This window comes from Taudactylus pleione, unplaced genomic scaffold (assembly GCF_031769625.1).
Source record: "Taudactylus pleione unplaced genomic scaffold, aTauple2 ptg000609l, whole genome shotgun sequence".
In the NCBI taxonomy this organism is placed as follows: domain Eukaryota; kingdom Metazoa; phylum Chordata; class Amphibia; order Anura; family Myobatrachidae; genus Taudactylus; species Taudactylus pleione.
The window spans coordinates 405627-431213 of NW_028285011.1; the positions used below are offsets into that span (position 1 = coordinate 405627).

The 25587-nt window shown below is 41.9% G+C and overlaps 1 protein-coding gene across 5 annotated transcripts in view; it reads left to right on the forward strand.

Moving 5' to 3' along the window:
• Positions 1 to 25587, forward strand: part of HERC2 (HECT and RLD domain containing E3 ubiquitin protein ligase 2) — a 268507-nt gene that overhangs the window by 216234 nt on the left and 26686 nt on the right. For all 5 annotated transcript variants that reach the window (XM_088454087.1, XM_088454088.1, XM_088454089.1 and 2 more), the window contains exons 70-81: positions 1362 to 1515; positions 7069 to 7176; positions 13448 to 13579; positions 13732 to 13890; positions 14515 to 14633; positions 18816 to 18941; positions 20093 to 20248; positions 20367 to 20482; positions 20601 to 20799; positions 20903 to 21117; positions 23590 to 23767; positions 24479 to 24640. In XM_088454087.1, the coding sequence (XP_088310213.1) occupies positions 1362 to 1515; positions 7069 to 7176; positions 13448 to 13579; positions 13732 to 13890; positions 14515 to 14633; positions 18816 to 18941; positions 20093 to 20248; positions 20367 to 20482; positions 20601 to 20799; positions 20903 to 21117; positions 23590 to 23767; positions 24479 to 24640 (1824 nt within the window). The remainder of the gene's footprint in view (positions 1 to 1361; positions 1516 to 7068; positions 7177 to 13447; positions 13580 to 13731; positions 13891 to 14514; positions 14634 to 18815; positions 18942 to 20092; positions 20249 to 20366; positions 20483 to 20600; positions 20800 to 20902; positions 21118 to 23589; positions 23768 to 24478; positions 24641 to 25587) is intronic.

Here is a 25587-nt window from a genome sequence, read left to right on the forward strand (position 1 = left end):
TGTTGAGGGGTAAAAAAGGCTACAGAAACAGCTACTGATTATGTAGATAGACTTGTACAGTGGATTTCAGCAAAACATGCCTACAATTAAACATACATTCATGCTTTTAAAATATATAAAATACTTCATCTGCATTTAAAAGATTTTATTGAGCGACGTTACAGCTGTCAAATTACATCTTGACCACTGTAAAGAGCATCAACTATGACTCAAGATTCACAAATATTTTCCAATAGTACCATTGAAAATCCTAGTGAGGACAGTGGGCCTGATTCAGCAAGGAACACAGTTGCTTATTCTCATGCAATCGTCCGATTGTTGCGTACTGCGCATGCATCGCACTGCACGAACTGGCCGCTGCGCTCGGAACTGCGAACAGAGGATACGCAGACCCATTGCAGAGTGATTGACAGGAAGTGCCGTTTGTAGGTGGTGACGGGGTGCCAGTGCATTTGTACGGCGTTGCATGGCCGTGCATAAATTATCCACTGTGATACCAGATGCAGCTTGAGGTCTCATAGCGTATGCTGCAGTAAGAAATTCCTGAGTGAGGTCTGACCTGCCTTAACTGTGCGTTTGGGTCTGATGTTACTCGATGTTACCGATTTAATTTGCTATGTTGGCTTAGTATACGGATGTGAGTAAGGGGAAGTGGGTGTCCTTATGTTTGGCTGTGATCGCAATGCAAATGCAAATTTCCATATCACCGCTGATATTAGCAACTGCATTGTGTACGTATAAGCAGAATAGCGTTCCGTAGTGAATCATGCTCAGTGTTTGCAAGACAGTGCATAAGCTTGGGATTCACATTGTGTATAAATAAATATTATCACTATGACTAGTAAACCCGTGTGGGTGACTCCCCACTGTACATAGTATAGACCAGTGATTCCCAACCTCGGTCCTCAAGGCACACTAACAGTCCTGGTTTTAGTGATATCCATGATTGTACACAGATTGTTAAATCAATATAACTGAGGTACGAGTTAAGTCACTTGTGCTCAATTATGGCTATCCCTAAAACCTGGACTGTTAGTGTGCCTTGAGGACCGTGGTTGGGAACCCCTGGTATAGACCATACAGCTTCCCTTGCACCCGTCCCCCCAACTCCCTTAGAGTTCAAGTTTTTAGAAATCAAAGCAGAAGCTTTCCATTAGTGTACTAATCCAAGGAAGTACTGTTGATACAGGAGAGCACATTTTATTCTACCCAAGATATCCACCATCATATACAAGATTTGGCAGGCAGAGTTTAATTTAGATGGTTGAGCAGTTTACCTGCGCATAAAAAATCTATAATATTAGATGCCCATGCTTTCCCGTGATCAATATTAAATGATGGATGTGACCATCTGTTTTCAGGTAGCGGATATGTTGCTGGAACTTTGTGTCACAGAACTGGAAGATGTGGCTACAGATTCCCAAAGTGGCCGCCTCTCCTCACAGCCAGTTGTAGTAGAAAGTAGCCACCCTTATACAGATGACACTTCCACAAGTGGCACAGTAAAAATACCAGGTATGTACATACGTTTTCATGTTCTGTGTAATATTTCAGGGAAAAGTGGCAGATTTCTTTTTGATCAGATTCCAGTGTGTTTGTTAGATCCTAGTGTAAAAAAATTAGCACTTTATTATGTGAAAAAGAAAAACATTTAGTGCTCACCCACTATTTTACCCATAACGTCAGTTCTCATTTATGGTACTGTTTATTGCAGGAAAGTTTGCCTTTAGTTTCTATATGTCATTCAGTAAAGTCTGGCCCATCAGTCGCTCCATTTTCCTACACAGTAGAGACTGCTAAATGGGGATTAGGTACTTTGTTATGTATTGTGCAATTGATTAATTTTACATTTTAGGCTAATTGTTAAGAGATTATCTGTTAAGTGTTTGCGCTAGGGTATCTACTTTTGTAACAGTTCTCTCAGCCCCATTGTTTCAAGCTGTAAAGCGTTTCTACGTGATACACTAGAATGTCATACACGCCACTTTTTAGAGGAGACTGATTCAGTTGCAGTGCTGAATGCAGATTCCCGATTATCGGGATTCTGCGCATGCACAGGACCCATTCTGTGAGTGTACAGAATGGGTTCTGCTTAATCACACGCAGCCCTTTCGATGCCTCTGCCTGATTGACAGGCAGAGGCTTTGCAGGGGTGGTCGGCGTTCCCGGAAATGGAGGCGTCTACGCCCAGTGTCGACAGTGTCCTGGCCTCGCCAGCCAGCCTGAGGATGGCTGGGGTTTACTCAGCTGGCCGGAAGCCTGCCGCCGTCCACCATGGCGACCAACAATGGCCACGATGGTAATCCCAGCCTGCGACCTTGGTCACGGTGCTGGGTATCGCAAATGCAACAGGGGGTGTCAACACCTGCTGAATTTGCATATTTGCAAGGATGGAATTGCATGCAGCTTTGCAATTCCGTTTGATGCTAGATCACCCCCTCTATTCAGTTTTAAAGCAATAGGATGATCGTATTACGGTTTGCATTTTCTCACTGATGCTCAATGCAGGTTGAGTCTAACATATCCAAAATGCTTGGGACCAGGGCTATTTTGGATATCTGAATATTTTCCGTATTTTAGAATATTTGTATACCATATTGAAATATCTTAGGAATAGGGTCCACATCTAAACACAGAATGCTTTTATGTTTCATATACACCTTATACACACAGCCTGAATGTCATTTTATATAATACTTTCAATAATTTTGTGGCTCAAAGAAAGTTTGTGTACATACATGAAATTCATTTATGTTTCATATATACCTTATACATACAGCCTATAAGTCATTTTATACTTTATTTTTAATAATTTTGTGCCTTAGACATAGTTTGTGTACATTGAACCATCAAAAATCAAAGCTTTCACAATCTCAGTCATGCTAAAAATATTTCGGAATATTCCGTATTTTGGAATATTTGGATATGGGAGACTCAACCTGTATTGTATTTCTATTGTGCGGCACTGATTGTAGACTCAGGTGACATTAACAGTTACTTATTTAATTCCAGTGCTTTTATAGAAATCTAGTATTTTTAGAGTTTGAGCATTGTATTCACTTCAGGGTCGTCTGGTTTATCCTCTGTTGAAGTGATTTGTGGTAGTATCGCCTGTAGCCCATCCAATCATCCAAATGCTCACAAAAGCAGGACATGAGTGTGCTGATCTAGTGGTAGGCAGGAAGCTGTCAGCTTCTGTGATTGTGTAGTGACAGAGCTGAGTGTTGCAGGGGCAGTTTTATGATGCAAGGAGAAGCAAAAGCCACATTCTTTGTAAGGTAGTGGTGGATCAGGCTCCCCCAATAGGACAGACTAATCATATGTTCGGTTGGAACAGAAAAACTGTTGTTAAAACGCATTTACATTTTTTTTGTAAGCTGACTGCTGTTTATTTACTACTGTGATGTAAATGTATTATATACAATTTGAAGACTGCTCCTCTACCACTATTGCCACTATTGCTACAGGGGTTGTTTGTATACAAATGTAATAAATCTCAAAGGAAAATATGACTAGAGGTGATTTAATATACCCATTTTACCTGTTATCTCTGAAAACAAATACAAGGTAGTGATGAGACACCCACAGTTAAATATACAGCGAACGTCTTGTACTATTTCAAGATGAACACAGCGTTAGGGACACATCACCGACAAGTAATGCCTAAACAGTATACAAGCGGAACATAGAAAAGGCATCATTATTATTGGGATTATCAGCCTTTATTTATATGGCACCACAAGGGGCCGACAGCACCTTACAAATTACATAAGCAGAAACAGTGCAAACAAAACGAGAGTGCAAGAGACTAAACATTGTGGCACATTGAATACAAACCATACCAACATTGCTGCAGATTCTATTCTAATACCCACAATAGCAGTGCCAGCTGAACCCAAAGGTTCAGTTTTGCTGTTTGCAGTGAAGAAGAAATGATTGTGTAAATGAGGGAAGAGGGCCTTGCTTGTCAGAGCTTACAGTCTAAAGGAGAGGGGCAGAGAGCAGGGGTGACAGGTGAGAGTGCGTAAGGCACATGGAACGGTGGGTTAAGATGAGAACTGGAAGGCTTTAATAAAGAAGTGTGTTTTAGGAGCCTGTTTGAAGCTTTGAAGAGAGGTGGAGAGTCTCATAGGGAGAGCGTTCCAGTGGTACGGAGCAGTACATCTAAAAGCTTGGAGGTGGGAGGAGATAATCAGTTGGGAGAAGAGGGGCAGTTATTGGTAAAGCTGCTAGAGCAAAGTGGGTTGGCGGGGAGATGTAGGGGCAGAGAGGACTGAGTGAGGGCTTTGTAGACGAGTGTGAGGAGTTTGTGTTGCGGTCTGAATGTGAAGGGGGGCCACTGTAGGACCTAGTGGAGAGGTGAAGCAGAAATGCTTAGTTTGGAAAGGAAGATGAGCCAAGCCGCAGGCATGAAACCTACTTTATAACAGTATTCTGACCAGTGCCAGGTCGTACCTAGAAGACTTTATCCCCTTTCGTAAAACACGCCACCGCAAGGACTGCCTAGCCATTGCAGTGACTTCCCATTGTAAGCACACTCTGCTAATCATGTGATGGACAGGCAGTCCCAGGGGGAGATGTTTTCTTCCCCTGGAACTGCTAGTCCTGACTGATGGCAGAGAGCACTTCCGATGGGAAGCCACTACACTGCTATGGCTGCCGCCTATGCAGTCCCTAGAAGCAGGCTGGCTTGCTAATTTGTGCGCATGCTATCGTGTGCATGTGCCCAATTACAGATCCCCCCCCCCCTGGCCAGCTAAAGCAGCAGTCCTGCTAATTATGACACATGAAAACTTGAATTATCTGTTAATGTGGAGTAACAAAAGTTAGACTTTAATAATCTCTGGTTGGCTGTAAAAGTCCGCAAGCAGCTGGCTATTTTTGGCACATAGTCCCTGTTGCTATAGCAATGTATCATCTGTTTAGAGGATAAAAGTTGCTTCAGGATCGCTTGGTCTGATTTAATGCTAAGGCCACAAGGTCTTTTTAGAATGCCTTACTTCTCCAGCCAGAACAGCAGTGTAGGTAAAACTGTTTTCTCTGCCACACAGTAAGCGCCTCTGCTGTGGGTACAACCTGAAACTGTTCCTGCAGTAAGTTCTCTCCTTGCAGTTCATCAGTACAAGTGCTTCAGGACACCATGCTTTTCTCACTGCAAAAGTAAAATCACCTATTACCTGTATGTAGCCCAAAATAGAAAGGTCTCATTAATAGCTGACTGGTTCTGTGCACTACTCAAAACAAAACGTACAAATTAACACTGTTTTAAATGTGTTCAAATAAGACATTGAAATGAGTGGGGTAGACTGTTTTATTTAGTCTCTACTAATCAAACCAAAACCTATACAGTAGATGTGTCCTCATACATCTTTGCTTCAGTCGCACCAAACAGCCCTTCTCGTGAGACTTAGCTAGCGCCAGGCGTCTTTTTTGCCGAAAATGCATCATAAGTTGCAATGCGACTGGTACGCACCAGCAGACTCTGTTGATTCATTTGATATGCAACACTTGTATATCTGTGTGCGACTGAGTGTTTAAATCAGCATATTAAGAGGGGTATTCAATATGAAAGGTTAACTTCCCTGGCGAAGTTAACGTTTCATATAGGAGTTTTTTTCTGCGTAAAGGTACGCTTATCCCCGTATTCAAAATAAAAGTAACGAAAACGGGAAACTCTGAAGTTGGATTTGCGTAAAGTTACGAATTTTTCCTTAAAATAATTGTAAGACCCCCCTAAAGTTGTAAAAACATGGGGGAACACTATGGATACCCCCGTTTTAGCCTTTAATTGAAAGTCGGGGATTTAAATAAGCCGCAGCAGGTGTTTTTTTTCCGACATTGAAGAAGTGATGCAGAAGAGCACTTAGGTTATTTTTTTCGGTTTTTTAAGTGGTCCCATCAAATTTGGGGTACATGAAAATGGGTACTAGCATATTTTGGTGTCCCTAAAGTAATTTTTTTTAAATTCTGCATTTGTGCACCAGCCGCTATAATTCTATTCTAGAAAACATCTGCCGCATACTTGCAGAATAGCCCTGAACCTATTTCCCTATTGTTTAACAATTTTTTTAACATACTTTTTTTTTTTTTTTGCACCCCAATTTTTTCATTTTTTGGGGTGTCCCTATTTTTTATTTTATTTTTTTCAACTTTTTTTGACACAGTTCTTTTTTTAAATGTCATTCCCAGGGGTGCAGGCTATTTCTTTTAAGCCTGCACCCCTAAACCCCAATTCTGCACTTTTTTTCGACACCTATTCAATGGTGAAAACTTATCCCCGTTTTTTAATCAAAGACTTTTCAAAACTGCGATAAGTTTTTGAAATTGAATACGGTGTAAAACTAAAACCAGTGATATTAACGCTAAAAAGTGTGATATTAACGTAAAAAACGATGTTATCGCACCCATATTGAATACCACTGTAAGTGCTACAATGTAGCGGCTTTTTTTCATGGCTACAATGTAGCGGCTTTTTTTCATGGCTACAATGTAGCGGCTGCAGCTTTTTTTCATGGAAAGTTCTATTTACAGTCTGTAGTATGCAGATATAGAAGTGTCACATATCAAATTAATAAGCACAGTCTCCAGGGGTGTCCTAGTCACATTTAGAGCAAAAAGATATCCAACGTTATGCCATGCCTGGTATGGGACCTGAAGGGTCCCTCATGCCAGGCATGCCGCGCTGCATGGCATATTGAGAATAGATGTAGGAGAACACATCTGTACCGTTACAAGAAATATTGGTAAGCACCTCATAAACCTTTCATGTTCATTGGTTCTTGTTAAAAGCAGTTTATAAAGTGATGCTTTAAACTGCAGTGCATTTTTTTTCTTCTACCCACTTGTGATGTTACATGAATGGGCAGGCTGTTTTTTATATGTAAATTTAGATTAAAGAAATAGAAAATCCTGTATGTATTTTTTGTTTGTTTTACTACCTTTTGTATGCTTGGTAATGCAATTTGTTTTTACGGTTTATTTGTGTTAATTTTAGCCTGCACATAATTTACTACTACGGTATATGATTTGTAATTGTGTTAAAACCAAATTCTCTTTATGGTTGTTTAGGTGCTGAGGGCCTTAGAGTAGAATTTGACCGCCAGTGTTCTACAGAGCGGCGTCACGACCCACTTACCATAATGGATGGGGCCAACAGGATAGTGTCAGTCCGATCAGGTGATATGCAAAGATTTGAGAAGTATCAATACACTAGTCGCCCAACTATGTAAAATTGTGTATTTGTACGTTAGTTGTCTTAGGACAACTAATGTACAAAAGCTAGCTGCTTTTGGATTGTGTATTTATAGAATTTTGGTTAACATAGACTCTGTTGTATGAAAAATTTAATTGTGAAATACATAAACCTTGAGTTCCATTCACTTAGTGCCAGAACCATATGTGGGGTACTTACAGCAGTTTTTTTTGTTTTTTCATTTGAGGGGGGGATTCTACTGCAATTTTTTACCTTTTTTTAATTTATAAATCTATCCTATACTCTTTATAGCCTGCAGTAATATAAATTATCATGGAATACTGCTAAAACATAAAAATGTATGTAACAAAAGAATCTGTTTTACATGTTTTAAAAACTAGTACTAAGGCCCAAATGTAAGTATGTGAGATGTGGCAGAGGCCATTTAAAACAGGTATTTATGTATGTGTTTTTCTAGATTGCCAGCAACTCAAAGGCTACTACTTTATTACCTAAGGGTTTTCATTTACTAAGCGATGGCCAGTAAGAGCCAGCTTGTTTAAGCCCAGAGTTTTAATAGTTGATTCTTTTAAAAGCTCCTAGGTCTGTAAATAAAAAAAAATAAAAATATTTAAAACATGGTACGGGTTGAGTCTCCCCATATCCAAATATTCTGAAATACGGAATATTTTTAGCATGACTGAGAAAGTGAAACCTTTGCTTTTTGATGGTTCACTGTACACAAACTTTGTTTAAAACACAAAATTATTAAAATACAATATAAGGTGTGTGTATAAGGTGTACATGAAACCTAAATGAATTTCCTGTATGTACACAAACTTCTTTTTTTTTTTTTTTTTTTTTAATGCACAAATTTTTTTTAAATATTCTATAAAATGACTTGCAGGGTGTGTGTATAAGGTGTATATAAAACATAAATGAATTCTGTGATTAGATTTGGGTCCCATTTTCAAGATATCTCATTATGGTATGCAAATATTCCAAAATACGGAATATTCCGTTATCTAAAATACCCCTGGTCCCAAGCATTTTGGATATGGGAGACTCAACCTGTACTATAACATCAAACTCAAAAATTAAGATTTTTGACGGTTAATGCTGATTCTCAGTTAAGTGTTATGACACTTTTCATTTTGATATAATAGATGAGTGGCTTGTTTTAAAAAAATCATCTTAAAACATCATGTTGTATCTGGTATACCAATTATAAGCCTAATCTGAGGTAGTAAAGTGCACTGTGCAAATAATTAAGACCAAGTTGAAGTGTGTGTTAGGCGAGTGTCGAGACACTTGGTATAACACGGGTGGCACTAACCCAGAGGCGTTCCTTGATGCTTAGTCCTGGTATTACTCTTATTGTAAACACTGAATACCAATAGTTATCTGATTTGTATTGTTAGTTCATGAAGCTCAAGGCTGTCTAGCCATTCTATATGATATGGTGTGAGGTCATTTTAAATATGATTACTGAGTGTATTGGGTCTCTACCTGCATACCTTCAATTTCTTTCATTGTATATTCTCTCAATCAAGTGAGACTTTTCTGCAAAAAAACCCCCAAAATCTCTGCGCTCTACTTTGGAACGCTTTTTTACTAGTACTGCTTTTGCATGCTTCAGTTATTTGCACAGGGCACTTTGCTCATTTAATTTGTTTAAGGTTTGTACATACTATTAACCCTGCGTACAGGATATTCTACTATTGAATGCGCATTGACCTTCTATAGCAAATATGTATTTTTCATTTACACAGCTGCTAAGGACATATTTTGGTACCATAGTGAGATAAATATAGTTTTACTGTAAGTGAATTATAAGTCTGTCCTATTGCCTGCCCTGACATATTAGTCACTGTGAAGTCCAGGCTACATAACCGTGCTGATTCAGAGCTCTGAGCTTTGCTAACCATAAGGAAATCCTCACTATTCACAGGAAAACCTGTCCTGTCTTAATGATGTAAGTAGGGAAGTCCACACTTCCGCACTGTGGCTAGACTGCATACAGGGATCTGGTGGTCAAGAACCTTCCTGGCCACTTCCATATTACACTGGGTCTTCAGTATTTCTTTTATGTTTTTTCTTTATTGTATTAGTAGTCAGTGAATGTACAGTTATTTGTATGCAAAACCTGTGTGGGTGTGGGACAAAGCAGCAAAAGCATGTGGTGATGTCAGCATGGGACTGTGAAGGAAAGCCATTATAAGCAAAAGGCAGCAGTGGGTGGAAGTGCATGCTTTAGGAAAGTGCGATAATTAGAAGGCAAAACAGGCAAACAGCTGCAGATCAATTGACTGCAAGTTTCATACTGTGGCGTAAGCCGCTAGTTTCATCTACTCCACTGAGCAGGATATTGGTTTGCTTTCAGTGTTTAAACCACTCATACCAATTCTTGTCGACCTTAAGATAGTACCTTTTGGGAGGGGAGATGCAGGTGGCCAGTGCCAATAGGGCCAGTCCAGCCTCCACAGCGTTGCACTGAGGATGCAGAGCCATGATGCTAGAAAGTATGGATTATGTAGGAGGAGGAAATACTTGGAGACTCTCCTGAAATTAGTGAGTAGGTAAGTATATGTATTATACCTGGTAGTGCATGTTTCTACAGACAGTGATCTGTGTGTATGTGATATGAAGATCTATTTATATGTAGATATGTATATAAATATAGAAGGGACAGTAGTATGCATGATGTGCTCTGGATAGTGTTTTTTAAGGCATACAATAATAATAATAAATGTAGACTTCCAGTGTTCATAACTCTCGGTCCACACTTTTTTACCATATGTTTTACTGTTCATTTATAGGCTGTATGAATAGTTTTTGTTTGTTATACTCCGGAAACAGTACATGCACTTCTATTTATACAAATTCTTTAAAGATTTGTATTGACGAAAATGTGGACTTTTAACTGTGATTGGAAAAATACATGGAAATAAGGATTATATTGGTATTCTTTGTGTCTAGACCTAGATTCCAATGTCCATGTGTAATTTTATCAATCATGTTTGGTTTATTGATTCATGTAACACATCAGATGATGAAAGGATGTAAAACATTTAAATCTTCCAATATTCACAAAACCCACAACTAAACAAACAGCATGGAAAGAGTCGAATGAATAAATGCAGTAGATGGATAACTAAATGAAGAGACCAAGATTGTTAATTTCCTAAAAACAAAATGATACAGTTGACTGCAGCTAATTTCAGGCATGGTTAAGGCTGTTCTCCCCATATACAGCTAAACTGAAGTGATGCAGTATATTAGACGTTTGAACCCAAAGAGAAGATTCATTTCTGTTTAGCTGCTCTGGTGAAATGAGATATACCGTGTGCTTTCTGTTGTCTTATAAGTACAGCTCGTAATTCCTGTTATTTTTCTTACACTCCTGGGAGTATTAGTTGAAGTGCAATTTTGTTTTGACGTTATCAATTCCGTGATGAAAATATATGTGAAACATATATTTTTATGATGCTTTGGTTTCACCAAGAGTTTATTTTTTTTTTTTAAGTCTTCATAAATAAATGGTATTCTTTTGGCATGTAAGTGGTAGCAGAAGGTCTCCAGTGGCAATCTCTCATGTGAGCATGAGGTGTTTGAGGTGTGAATACTTAAACTTAGTAATAGGTAAGCTCAATAAATTTAAAACCCAAAACTAAGTAGTAACAGGGAGAGGGAGCCCAGTTATTTCCTCAGAGATCTTGCACACCTGCCAAATTCCTGACAAAAAAAAGCACTGCCATCAAAGTGTGAAGATGGGAACCCAAAGCCTTATTGCATCTCCAACAAGCATCAGAGAAGCCGGGAAACATCCCTTTGAGTAGGGTTGGAAACCAATATCATCTGGAAAAGGTTTTATCTAGTGTCTGTTACCTACATAGAGCTAGAGCTGGTACGTGTAAATGGTTGATGAACTGTAGATATTTCAATGTTCAATTTAATTTTTCAGATGAAGTCAGGAAGGAGGGTAAGAGGACACTTCTACACAACTTAGTGTTGGAATACCGTTATGGGGCAGGTTCTGTGCTAGGCAAAAAGACACAACTGGAGAGGGAGCCCTATAAAGTGAACGATGATGAGCGAGCAAGAGAACATAGGGATATGTATGAAGCAGTGAAGAGAGTAGAGAAGTTACCCATGGCAACCAAACAGCTGCTACCTATCATCTTATGCAATGTACTTGATAAATGCACCTCAAAGCTGGTTGGTTGCCATGGGCCACTGCACTGGCACACTTCTCCACTCTTTTCACTGCTTCATACATCTACCCCATAATAACATAGTTGGCGATATAACCAGAACTAGTGTGCTGGAAGTTTGAAAACACACTGTTCATCTGCAAAAGATTCAACTCCTCCTGAATCCAATAGCTAATCAGGTCTAAACTTACCATCTGGCTCAGCGGAAAAGGAGTTATGAATGAATATTGGTAGAGTTTGAAAGAGATAAAGTATCTTTTGTTGGATATTCATCTGACTGTAATAACCTTCCCCAACAAAAACAATTTCAGTGATAACCACATTTGAAAGTCCCGTTTGAATTTTGCTAGTAGGGGGAAGGACATTGTGATAGGTTAGTGTTATTTTTAGTCAGTATGACCCCCAAACAGGGCCGGCATGAGGAGGGGGACTGCCAGGACTGAAGTCCCAGGCCTGGTCACAGAAGGGGGCCCGCCCTCAATCCATCCACCTGTTCATCCGCCCGCAATCCAGCCAGCCCGCAATCCATCCCATTGCCCGGCGCCCATCTGCTGGCGCCGTGCAATAAAGGGTTTGTTTTTTTTCTGGAGACTCAGCCCGTTGGGATGTGATGTCACGTGCACCGAGTGTCCAAAAAAAAATAACAACTTTATTGCACGGCGCCAGCGGGCGCCAGGCATTGGGATGGATTGCAGACGGACTGAGTGAGGGATGGAGGGACAGCTAGCTTCCATGATGTGCACTTGTAAATTATTCCAACTGTTGATAGTTTTCATTTCACTAAGGAGGGGGTCTGGCAAGGCGACACAGAAGGGGGAGGGCTGGCATGGGAGAGACAGAAGGGGAGCTGGCTGGAACTGCTCCGCTGGAGTTGCAAAAACACAGGGGGGGGGTGCGTGCGTCTGTTTTGTTAGTCGTGGGTCCCACAATTTCTGATTGCAGCCCTGCCCCCAAGTAATTGATGTATGATGGGTGCCCCTTAAATGGAAAGGCCTGCTTTTGTGCAAAGTGGTTCAGAGCCGTGTAGCGGTGGTACCCCCTGCCTGTTTCCATTACAGGTAAGCAAAGGGACAGAGAGGGCAACATTTATTTGAATCTTGGCTGATTGAGAGCTATAAGGACTTAGGGGTATTTTTACTAAAGTGAGTTTTTAGAAATGTAGATGTTGCCCATTGAAACCAGTTAGATTCTAGCTATTATCTTCTAGAAGGTGCTAGTTAATTGTTAAGTAGAATCTGATTTTTTGCCATGGGCAACCTTTCCATTTCTAAAAACTCATTTTAATAAATACGAAGTAGCTGCCACAGCTTTTTTCACACCAAATTCTGTTATACTTTCGTATACAGACTCAAACACACTCATCTATATACTAGTGTTGCATATCAAATTAATAAGAACAGTCTCGTGAAGCGGTTTGTCGCTTTCGATTGCGTCTAAGGTGCATTTTCGGTCAAAAAAGATGCTCCGCACAAGAGTCACATGGGACCTGGCCTCTCATTCGCGCTAGGTGTTTGTGCCATTGAGGCTAGATATGAGGGCACATCTGTAGCAAAGTCAGTGGTGCGCTAAACGGGGCATGATTTGAGGATAGGTGTATGTAGACATCTGTAGTCTCCATCTTAAGTTTTTTTACTCTTTTAGTCCAGTACCTCCTCTACATTCACATGGTTGCAGAGAAGAGGATTAAAAAAACCCTCTTTTCTCACATCGAATGCCATGCAATTGTGGCTTCCATGGTAATTCCATTGTACTTGGCAAGCTGAATCGTTTAAATATCAGCTTGATTATTAGCTTGATTTTGGTGTGTGTGTAGTGTTTTTTTTCTTTTTCTTTTCTTTATTGAACACCAACCAGTAGTACAGCTGTGAATAATATTTAGTCTAACTCTAGTGAAATCTAGCTTGGGTGGAACCTGGTTTATTTTTGCTAAACAGAGATATATTAGCAAATTATATAGGAATCCTGGATGTGCAGATAAGGTTATTTTTACCATAACACAGATTTATTAAAATGCATTTTTTTAATTTTCCCTGCTTGGTAGGCCGTGAGTGGTCTGACTGGTCCAGTGAGCTACGAATTCCAGGCGATGAGTTGAAGTGGAAATTTATCAGCGATGGATCAGTAAATGGTTGGGGCTGGCGATTCACAGTTTATCCCATCATGCCTGCTGCAGGTAAGGACTCTTTAATACATATAACCTAACGTCGGTGGGTTATTGTTACGGTGATCTTATTCATGTCCTGGTATTGCAGGACAAGACTGCTTTGTTAGTCTAGAAACCTTTTTTTTCCCTTTTTTTTTGTTTAATGTACATTTACTTCTTAGGTCCAAAAGATCTCCTGTCAGATCGGTGCATCCTATCCTGTCCATCTATGGATTTGGTCACCTGTCTCTTGGCTTTCCGGCTAAATTTTGCCTCTAATCGGGGAATTGTTCCTCGTCTGGCTGCATCTCTTGCGGCCTGTGCTCAGCTTAGTGCTCTTGGTATGTACATCAAATACTGTTGGTATTTCTACTAGTATTCGTGTGTCTTTTTCGGTTTTACAGCCATGGCCAAAAGTTTTGAGAATGACAAGTATTTGTTTTCACAAAGTTTCCTGCTTCAGTATTTTTAGACCAATTGGCTAAAGAGTAACTTCTTCCAACCATCCAAGAACAGATTGGTGACAAACAATGCCTTTTCCAGCATGATAGTTATCAGTTTTGCCTTATAGCAAGGTGCTCCAATGGGCGGCCATCAGTCAGTATGTGGCCTAGAAGTTGATTGACAGCATGCCAGGGCGAATTGTAGAGGTCTTGAAAAAGAAGGGTCAACACTGCAAATATTGACTCTTTGCATAAACAATGTAATTGTCAATAAAAGCCTTTGACACTTATGAAATGCTTGTAATTTTACTTCAGTATACCATAGTAACATCTGACAAAAAGGTCTAAAAACACTGAAGCAGCAAACTTTGTGAAAACCAATACTTGTGTCATTCTCAAAACTTTTGGCCATGGCTGTACATTAAGTTTTTATTGTCCTTACTGTCCCCGATGTTTATATTGTCCACCACGATTTTTCTTTATATGCTTTTGATTTACCTTATTGGATCATGTGCATTGTAGCTGCAAGTCACAGGATGTGGGCCTTGCAGAGACTGCGAAAACTTCTTACCACAGAGTTTGGACAATCTATCAATATTAATAGGCTTCTTGGCGATGGAGACATTGAAGCACGTGCAATGGTATGAGATTTATTTATTTATTTTTTCACTTTTAATGCAGACTGAAATATAAATGGGTACATTAGGTTAAGATGCCCTGATTCATTGATGGTACTTTTAAAATTGGGTTTGTTCACCTTCCTGAAGTAAGTGTGGCTTGATTGATTTCAATTGTTTAGAAAAGTGTTGAAGATGGTGAGGCAATATGTGAGTTCTAAATTGGCTACATCACCTTTGTGGATAGGAAATAGATCATAAATGGACATTTATGAACAACAAGTGACTAGGCCAATTTCCATAAAGCAAAAGCAAATTTCTCTTTCGTCTGGGCTGGGGGACACTGGACCATGGGGGTTGTAGGTGGAAAGGTGTGGAGTTGGCACTAATGGCTGAAATCGAAATCGAGGGGGGCCCCCCTGTCGGCGGCTCCTGTGGGGAGAGCGCCGACTACAGACCACACGCGGTGACCACAGGTCAGTCAAAGTGCTTTCCCCATTGAGAGGAGTGGCACTTGAAGGAAGGAGCCATGGGGCTTGCTTCGGTATAGTGGGGGGAGGAGCCTTTGACTGCTGGTTCCCCCCATTCAGCGGCTTTATACAGGACTCCCGGAAGCTGCATGGGCTGCTCACAGCCTTTATAGTGAGACAAGCCGGGCCAGCATGGAGGAAGGACAGTCCCCTTTTCCTCTGCAGGGTACAGCTAAGTAGTTTTCAGTCATTTCTGAATCTTTTTTTGTGCCTGTTGGGGAGTGTTGGTATATTCATTGCCGCATGTTATAGATATATATATCTATATATATATATATATATATATATATAGATATATATATATATATATATAGCTGTGTGTGTGTGTGTATAATATATAATTGTGTTTTTTTCCCTGAACTGGCTGCTGCGGCAGGGTAGAACGAGGCGGAGCTCAAATGACGGACAAAAAGTCCACAAAGGGCCATACCCCCACTGGGGCTTTATATTTTACATGTGCCCAGTGTCAGGTTAAATTACCATGTGGACAGCTGGATGCAGGATCTTGTGTGTGGACTGTCAGGAGCCCATGTGTGCGCAGCCTGGAGGGGATCCACGCCGGTTACGGAGGAACCTGCGTGGGCTCGGGTGATGAACCGTTCGCTCTCTGACTTGGTGATGTTGCGTCACCAGAGAGAGGAACTGGCTCAAGTAGCGCCAGCCCCTACTTTACTGTCACCGCCCACAGCTGCGGCAGTTGATTACCAGGGCCCTGATCCTCCATGGGTCCGTACCATGGAGCGCTCAGCGGCAGGGTTCGAGAAGGTTTCTTCCTTTATGGACCGCTTCTTTGAGGATCCTAGATTGCGCATGGCGCATAAGCGTCCTCTTCCATCAAGGGGCCTGTTAGAGGAAGATCCCGAGGAGGAGGGGGAACTCCCATTAGAGGAGGTTCTGCCCGAAGAAGAAGATTCAGAGTCCACGTCAAGTCAGGGAGTGGAGGACCTAAGTATGGCAGTATGACAGTCTTTTGACTGCCTGGACCTTGACGCCTCAGCAGCGGCAGAGGGGCCGTTCAAGTGGAGGTGTAAGAGGGTCTTTTTTGTTTTTCGGCTTCTCAGGATCTTTCAGATCTGGTTGAATAAGCCTGGAAGACCCCGGACGAAAAGTATGCTACTTCTCGTAAGTTTGCAGCCCTTTATCCTTTTCCACAGGAGCAGGTCACTAGGTGGGAGCTGCCTCCGAGAGTGGATGCAGCCGTGGCTCGGTTAGCCAAGCACACGGCTCTGCCGGTCCAAGGGGCGGCCTCCTTTAAGGATCCGCTGGATAAAAAATTAGAGGGATGCCTTAGGAGTAGCTTTATGGGCACCGGGGTTGTTATTCGCCCATTGTTGGCATCTGCATGGGTCTCTCGTGCCATGGAGAAGTGGGCTGACAAATTAGTTGCAGGCCTATCTGTTGACTCATCCAGAGAGGAGTTGCTGGAACTGGGGGAACAGATTTGTGCGGCGGCAGACTGTTGTGAGGCCGCACAAGATGGAGCACAGATTTCTTCTAGAGTCTCAGCTACGACAATCACGGCGCGCAGAGCACTCTGGCTCCGCGCCTGGGAGGCGGACGCCGAATCTAAACTCGCTTTAGAATCTCCTTTTTGGTGGGGGGATTCTGCTCGGCCCCGAGCTTGATACAATCATATCCCAGGCGACAGGTGGAAAGAGCACCTTTCTGCCTGTGGTGCCACAGAAGCAAAAAGGCTCACGGTTCTAGGTCTTCCGTCCTTCCTTTCGAGGAGGGGGGGGGGTCTGGTTAGAGGGTAAACGGTCCAAGAAGGCTCTTTCCCCAGTAGGGGTTCTGCGCCACGAGGCAGATTTGCTGGTACATTCAGGCGCCCGGGTGCTGGGGCCACCGCCGGTCGTGGTTCACCACGGTTCTCAGACTAGCCGCAGGTCCAGGTTAGCATCTTCCACTGCAATCAGATCTTCTTCTGCAGGGGCCATTCAGTCACGAGGGCCTGCCTCAGCTGGCTTTATCGGCCTGGTTGTTGAGACCAAGCTCTTAAAGGCTAAGGGGTTTTCCCTTTCAGTCATCGGTACCATGCTCCGGGCGCAGAAGCTGGTATGTGCTCAAAATTACCACAGGGTTTGGAAAACTTATGTGGTGTGAGCGGCGTAGAGTGCATACTGCTCAGTTCTGCCTTCCAAGACTGTTAGCTTTCCTTCAGCGTGGTTTGGAAGCCGGCTTGCGGCTACAATCTTGGAAGGTACAGGTTTCAGCTCTATCCATTTATTTTCGTCTATACGTCTGGCTCTTCTTCCAGAGGTGTAGACTTTTTTACAGGGGTTTTTGCGAGTGCAGCCTCCGTTTCAGCCGCCAGTAGCACCATAGGATTTGCCCCTGGTTCTGTCGGCTCTTAAGCAGGCTCCATTTGAGCCATTGGAATCCGTGGACCTTTGGTTTGTCACGTGGAAAGTGGCTTTTCTTATGGCCATTGGCTCGGCGGGTTTCTGAGTTGGAGTCTTTGTCTTGCAAACTACCTTTTCTTGTTTTCCATGATGACAGGGAGGTCCTCAGAACGGTTCCTTCTTTTCAACCGAAAGTGGTTTCATCTTTTCACTTGAACCAGGAAATTGTTTTACTGTTTTTTCACCTTCACAGTCTTCAAGGGACCAGGACGATCTGTCACTGTTGGTCGTCCGAGCCCTGCCAATTTACTTAGACAGCACTTCGGACTTACGTTGCACGGACTCTCTATGGGTCCTCTATGACGCCCACAAACGTGGCTGGCCAGTCACGAAGCAGACCATTGCAAGATGGCTCCGCTCAGTGATCTCAAAGGCTTATTCAGATGCAGGGCGCCCGGCACCAGCCTAAGTGTTGGCTCATTGCACTAGGGCTGTGGCGGCCTCTCGGGCGGCGCGTCATGGCGCCTCAGCTGAACAAGTTTGTCTCGCAACTACATGGTCCCCTGTCCACACGTTTGCGCGGTTCTACAGGTTTCATATTTTTGCCTCCGGTGATGCCCATTTTGGATGTACAGTTCCCCGGTTAGGCAACCTGAGCGTTCCCTCCCCTGGGGGTGGCTTTTGTACGTCCCGTGGTCCAGTGTCCCCCAGTCCAGACTAAAGAGAAAAGAGGATTTTTGGTACTTAACGTTGAATCCTTTTTTCTGAGTCAGGTTGGGGGGGGGGCACTGTGTTCCCTCTCACGCTCAGTCGTATAGAGTTTGAGTTATGATTTCGGTCCTAATTGACCGTCAGTTTTTTTGTTATTTTTCGGTGTGACAGGGTCAATGAATATTGCTTCTCCTTAGCAGGCACTTTTGAAGTTGTACTGAAGTCAGAGGTTGCAGAGGGGGTCGGTGGGGGGGGGGGGGGGTGAGAGAGAGTTATAGATTTTACTCATTAGTGCCAACTCCACACCTTCCAATCTACAACCCCATGGTCCAGCGTCCCCCAGCCTGACTCAGAGAAAAGGATTCAACGGTAAGTACCAAAAATCCTTTTTATTCTTGGGAAGCTAAAGCCACTTCATAAACACAAATGCCTCCCAAAAAGCAATCCTTAAGAATTGCGTTTTAGCAGGCAGTTGTGCAATCCTGATAATGTGCTTCCTCAATGCACTTTATGCTTATTACTAATTTTGTAACTTCTTTACTATTGTTAAGCTAATAGAAAAGTGTCATCAAGATGTGAACATTTTGTGTGCCTCTACTTATGTCTTTGCTCATGTGTCTCAGAGTTTTACTGGCAGTGCTTTGGCTGCGCTGGTGAAGGGCCTCCCTGAAGCTTTACAAAGGCAGTTTGAATATGAAGATCCAATTGTAAGAGGAGGAAAACAGTTGCTTCATAGTCCTTTCTTCAAGGTAATGTGCTATTAAGGATTTTTTCATGGGGCGTGGATTTTTTCAAAATTGCATTATTGAGCAGCCAGCTAATGGGGGTAATCGGTTCTGATATCTGATTTGATGTTTGTAAATGAAAGACATAACCTCTCTGACTCACTAATTGCTAATGGCGGGTATGCTTTACTTTAAAAAAAAAAATAAAAAAAAATCTTTGAGAACTTGTGTTAAGCCCGCGGTTGTGTTGTAGTGAATGGCTGGCTAGGTGCTGACCTAGGTCCACAACTGCCATTACAACTTTTGTATTGGTTCTATAATATTTACTTTAAACAAAATTATACAGTGCATAGGATCTAAGTATAGTCTTGTAAATGCCTCCATTTTGACCAGTTTAAATGCATTTTCCTGCACAATTTTATTGCTGGTTCTACTACTACTACTACCACAATTCTTATCTCTCATAAAGCATTGAAGACTACAATACAGTGGCCATCTTTGCAATCCACACCAAGTGCCTTCAAGATCATTTCCTGGAATTTTTTATCACCCTAACCTTCCCTCACCCCCCTTTTTTTTACATTGCTGACTTGATCCCCAGCTCACTAAACCATCATATAGTGATTAGGGGTATAAGGTACCCTTGTGCCCCCACTAGAGGCTGCTTTCCCGAGTTGCGCTTAGGTGCTGTATAAATTCTTGTGTATTCTATCATATAGTGAGATTGTTCCTACATGGTTTTGCCACTCAAGATCTGGAAGTTTAAAGTCCAGGGACCATTGTGGCGGGGCTTGTATATTCTTCCCATATTGTCATTTGTTTCATCTGGGTTTTCCGGTTTCCTCCCACACTCCAAAAACATACTCATAGGTTATTTGGTTTCTGACAAAAATAACCCTTGTGGGTGTGTTTGGATGGTAAACTCACTGGGGCGTGGAGTGATGTGATTAAGTATTCTCTGCAAAGTACTGTGCAATATGTAAATAATTTTACATCATTTATGAAATTGTTTACGCTATAAAGCATGAGAAAAAAATTAGATGGTCCTATGTTTTTTGTTACGGCTTTTGAGCATCCCAATTATGGTTACTGCTGTTTATTTAAGAAAACTATAAAATATGTACTGTAGTTGGTCCAAAGGAAACTTGAAGAAATGTTGTAAACGTGTATTTCAGGTGTTGGTGGCGCTTGCTTGTGACCTTGAACTGGATACTCTTCCATGCTGTGCGGAGACTCACAAGTGGGCATGGTTCAGGAGATACTGTATGGCTTCAAGAGTTGCTGTTGCACTGGACAAGAGAACCCCTCTGCCTCGACTCTTTTTAGATGAGGTAAACTTTTTACAGTGACCATTTTACTTGGATAAAGGGCATCAGGACCAAATATGTAAATTGCATTTTATTTCCCTTCAAATTTTTTTTCTTTTTTTTTTCGTTTTCCTTTGTCTAGGTTGCAAAAAAAATAAGGGAGTTAATGGCTGATAATGAGAGCATGCATGTTGTCCATGAGAGTCATGAGGTTTTCCGGCGAGAACAGGATGAACAGCTTGTCCAGTGGATGAATAGGTTAGTTAGTACAGGGTTTTTTTTTTTTATTGTGCGTATACATTTTATTTAAAGAATTAAAAAATTAGATTCACCATCCACATCACTAATGAGCATTAATATATTTTTATGATCTAAGACGACCTGATGATTGGACTCTGTCAGCTGGTGGCAGTGGAACCATCTATGGCTGGGGTCATAATCACAGAGGACAACTTGGAGGCATTGAAGGTGCCAAAGTAAAAGTTCCAACACCGTGCGAAGCATTGGCAACGCTTAGACCAGTACAGTTGATTGGAGGAGAACAAACATTATTTGCTGTCACAGCTGATGGGAAGGTAATGATGTTGCTAGATGCTCATCCTATGTGTGTGTTTTGTTTTGTTTTTAATACTAATATTGTGTTAATGTTTCTCATTCTTAATATTTCCCATTTTTCAGTTATATGCTACAGGATATGGAGCTGGTGGTAGGTTAGGTATTGGTGGCACGGAGTCTGTGTCTACCCCTACACTACTGGAATCCATTCAACACGTTTTTGTTAAAAAGGTGGCAGTAAACTCTGGTGGAAAGCACTGCCTAGCGCTCTCCTCAGAGGGGGAGGTATATTCCTGGGGAGAGGCAGAAGATGGAAAACTTGGCCATGGTAATAGAAGGTACAGTATGAATCATTATCACTAAAAGATGTTTAAGGATAATCCAATCTCGAATAGCAAAAGTATACATGTAAAATGTATAGATTTTTAGAGGTGTATATGTATGTATGTGTGTATATATATAATAATATAATATAATATTGTTCTTTTTTTTTTTTTTTATCATGTTGGATTTCATTGAATTATTCAGGTTAAAACAAATGTATACTTGTTGATTTACTTGTAAACTAAAGGCACACTTTCATCAACATGAGTATGTTTAGATGTTTAAACGTAGAAAAGATGGTGTAAATTGTGAGAAATGTCCCTGCTTGGTAGAGCTGTGGGTGGGCATAGCACCTTCGTCCTTAGCTTTATTTTTCCGCTATAAATTTTTTAATTATTATATTCATTGCCTTTCTTATGCCTTGTAGCAGTGCTTCTGCAGGCACAGAAGTGTGTAAAAAGAGTATGTTTAAGTGATTCTAGTAGCACCAGAATGGTCAATAATTAGAAACACATGGACGTTCTCTAAATGGCCACGGGACTATTGTGGCATCTTTCTCAAGACAGTTTTCTTAAATCAGGGTCACTTTAAACACCAGAGTTTTAGCTCAGCTGGCTTTAATGGTGTGAAGTCATTATCATTAGTGCTAAGGGTTTCTCTGACAGCATGGACCAGACTCAAGGCTAGGAAGGTAGTTTGAGCCAAAAATTATATCACATGGTTGGAAGTCCTACATCTCTTCTTGTGAGGGGGCTTCCTTCCTCTTTATTTCAGTTGACACAGTTCCTGCTGATGTTGCAGAACATCTGGATGGGATTGTAATCTTAGCTCCTTGATGGCTCAGGTTTTATCCCCATCAGTTTTATTTTTTTCAGAGAAAACTGTCTCTTTTGCTGGCAAAGGAGACCACCTTATGGGGAGTGATGCATGTGGAGCCATCATAAATTCCACCAATTGCTCATTGGAATCTCAACCTAGTATTTAACAGCCTTTGAGCAAGCTCCCTTTAAACCTTTGGATTTGTTGAAGTTTAATTTTAAGACCACTTTTTCTGTAGTTGTCCTTTTCTTCTTTCATGAAGACAAGGTGGTTGGTCGGACTAAACCTGGCTTTCAGCCCAGAGTGGTCTCTAAGTTGCATGTAAATCAGCACGTTCGATTTCGGCCTTATGGTGCATACACATGGTCAGATTTCTTATCAGATATGAACAATAACGATTGTAAAAATCATTCATATCTTTGACATGTAGTGCATGCATCGACAAACTATGCGCGTTCCCGCATGTCAAATAACGATCTCTGACATCAACTGTGTTTGCAGTCAGATTTTGATGATTTCATTAATTTTAATACTGTCAGATATTGTTCATTGTTGATTTAAATCGTTCAAATCGTTGTAAAAATCGTTCCATCGTTCATAAAGTCTGACCATGTGTATGCACCATTAGACTTGGGTAAGTCTGAGGAAGAAGTTGGCTCTTTACTGTCTAGTCAGGATTTTGAGGACCTATGTCTGTAGGTACCTTGGAACCTGCAGAGTGATAACAGACGTGAGACAGTAGATTGAGCTAACCCCACCCATGAGAGCTTACATTCTATATGCTATGTATGTTGAAATTGTGTAAGATACAAATAAGAGCTACTAGAATCACTTAAACATGCTCAACCATGGATATCTCTAAAACCTGAACTGTTGGGAAGCCTTGAGGACTGCGTTTGGGAACCACTGCAATAAGCATTCAGAAGGAACCAGACATGGTAACCAGGAAAAAGTTTCTGCAGCAATGTTTGTCCTTTTATGATGTCTACAAGGCAGGTTGGCTAGTGTCAAAATAGGCCATTGCAAGGCAGATTACTTTGAGAATACTGTAGGCTTACATTGGGGCAATTAAACATGTTTCTGAGCAGATTACAGCCCATTCTGCTAGTTTGATCAGTACTGCCTGTGCAGTGCTGGCCCTCGGCTGATCAGCCTTGTCAGATTGCTATCTGGACTTTTGGTACATGCATTCACACTAAATTCTACAGACTCAACATATTGCGTCCTGCCAGTTTTGGACATAAACAGCATCTGACAGTAGCCTGTGTAGGGACTGTTTATGGATAGCCTCAGTTTTTCAGTGTTGCCCACATATATGAAAGAGGAAATTTGATTTTTTTTTTTTTTTTTTTTTTAACTGATGTTATCCTTTTCTCTGTGTCCATTGGGATACACTAGCTGCTCACCCTTTATGCTCTTGTTCATTACTGTGCTCCTTGTTAAAGTTCATGTTCCTGTATTTTTTTGTTTTAAGAACATCAAATACAAAAACTGTCTTATTTTCATCACAAATTGTTCTGTTCTGTAGTGAATAACTGAAGCCCCTCCTGTCATAAATGGAATGAATCTAATCTGTATGATTGCTCACCCATATTTTGTTCTGTTTATCTGCCTGAAGAGTACATATGTTTTCAGCTCTGGTGTGACATTCTACTTTTCACTTTCAGTCCATGTGATCGGCCTCGTGTTATAGAATCTCTGCGAGGAACTGAAGTAATAGACATTGCTGCTGGGGGAGCACACAGCGCTTGTATCACTGCAGCTGGAGAACTTTATACTTGGGGTAAAGGAAGATATGGTCGACTAGGCCATGGAGACAGTGAGGATCAATTGAAGCCTAAGTTGGTGAGAATTGACCAGCAACTTTTTTTTATTTCTGTTCATATATTCAAAATAGAAATAAACCGCTACAATAATTTAGGTTACATATACAAGGAAAAGTTTTAGGTAAAATATATGCAATTACTGCCGGTTTGCGTTTTATGAAACATAATTTTGGCTGGCTACTGACCTTCTCTGCAGTAAGAGGGTTTAGATTGTGATCTGGAGCTTAAACCCCCATCTGTTCAATCTGGGTCTACCAATTTGTACAAACCGCAGATGGAATTAGGCATCCCAGTTCTGCAATATTTACCTTTTCCCTGACAGCTGTAAATCAAGCCTTGCATATATACAGAGATCATCTATGATCTGCAGTACACTTAACATGTTTTATTTAAATGCTTGTGTAAGACATTTATTTATTTAAAAAAAAAAAAAAAAACACTTTATTTTTAAATGTTAATTTCTTACACCCTGATAGTATATTAACCTAATGAAGCATGTACCTGGTGGCTTCAATTTAGCATGTATGGCATTCATAAAGTTAGGCTCACTGGCTTATATGGATTTGCTGTAATTTCAGTGGGAGAATAATGGCTTCTGCCACCTGCTCTAATGCATACTGACGTGTAAAGTATGTTTTTAATGGAAAGGAATTATTACTACTTCATACCAACAGTACTTGCTGATTAAAAGCCACTGAATGATTACCTCTTGGTGTAAATGTTTGCCCAGGTGGAAGCCCTACAAGGATACCGCGTCATTGACATTGCCTGTGGCAGTGGGGACGCACAAACTCTCTGCTTGACTGATGATGACACAGTTTGGTCCTGGGGGGATGGAGATTATGGAAAACTTGGACGAGGTGGCAGTGATGGCTGCAAAGTACCCATGAAAGTATGTGTTTAATTTAGATTTCACTGTGGCCTTTTTAGTGCATCGCTCATCCCCACATAACACTGCACCATGTCTTATGTATAGTTGATTGATAAATTATAAAGCTAGTGCTGTAATTGCCATTTTTGTTCATAAAAAAAGACCTAAGTACATTCAGTAATGATCATTTCTACTTCAGGGTCCATAGGGTATCCACAGGATACCTTGGGGTATAGGTGTGACGTCAGTCGCAGGGCACCAAAGAGTTAAGCTTTCAGCCTCCCAGGATGCACTAGGTCCCCCTCCTATACCCCGCCCCCGGGCCAAGGCACCTCAGTTTAGTTTGGTGCCCGGCCGGAGCCGGGTGCACCTGTTGGAGTGGGGGCTAGAAGAGCCCCTGAAGCTTTTTCTTCATGCAGCTGTGGCTGCACATCTGGATGAACAGCATGGACAGTCAGTCCTGACGTCCATGCTGTCTTCCCTACACCCCGCCGGTACCAGAACGCCGGTACTGATCCGGGGATGCTGGTGGGCGTCTGGGGTCACAGCTAGCGGTGACCCCAGATGTTCCGGACCATGGCCGGATTCAAGGGGGACAGAGGTAAGCAGCGGGGTTCCGCGGTGGGTCCCCGCTGATCACATGGTCCTAAGTCCCCAGGCAGGGGGCTCCCTGGGGACTGGCTGCAGCGTGGAGCCAGGCGACCAACCTGCGCTTCCACTACCCCCTGGGACAGCGGACCGCAGCAGAGCGGTAGCGCTGCGGCGTCCCAGGGGTTAAATGCATGCCAGGGGAGCGCGCCTTCCCTGTCTCACAGCCGGCGCCTCCCCCGCTGCACACAGCCCTCTCTGCACTGTGCTGACTGGTCCTGTGTCAGCGCTCCTCCCCCAGGCCAGCTTCTCTCTGCTCCTCGGCGGCCATCTTCTCTGCAACGCATGGTGAACGCTGCTGGAAGTCTGGAAGGAAGCAT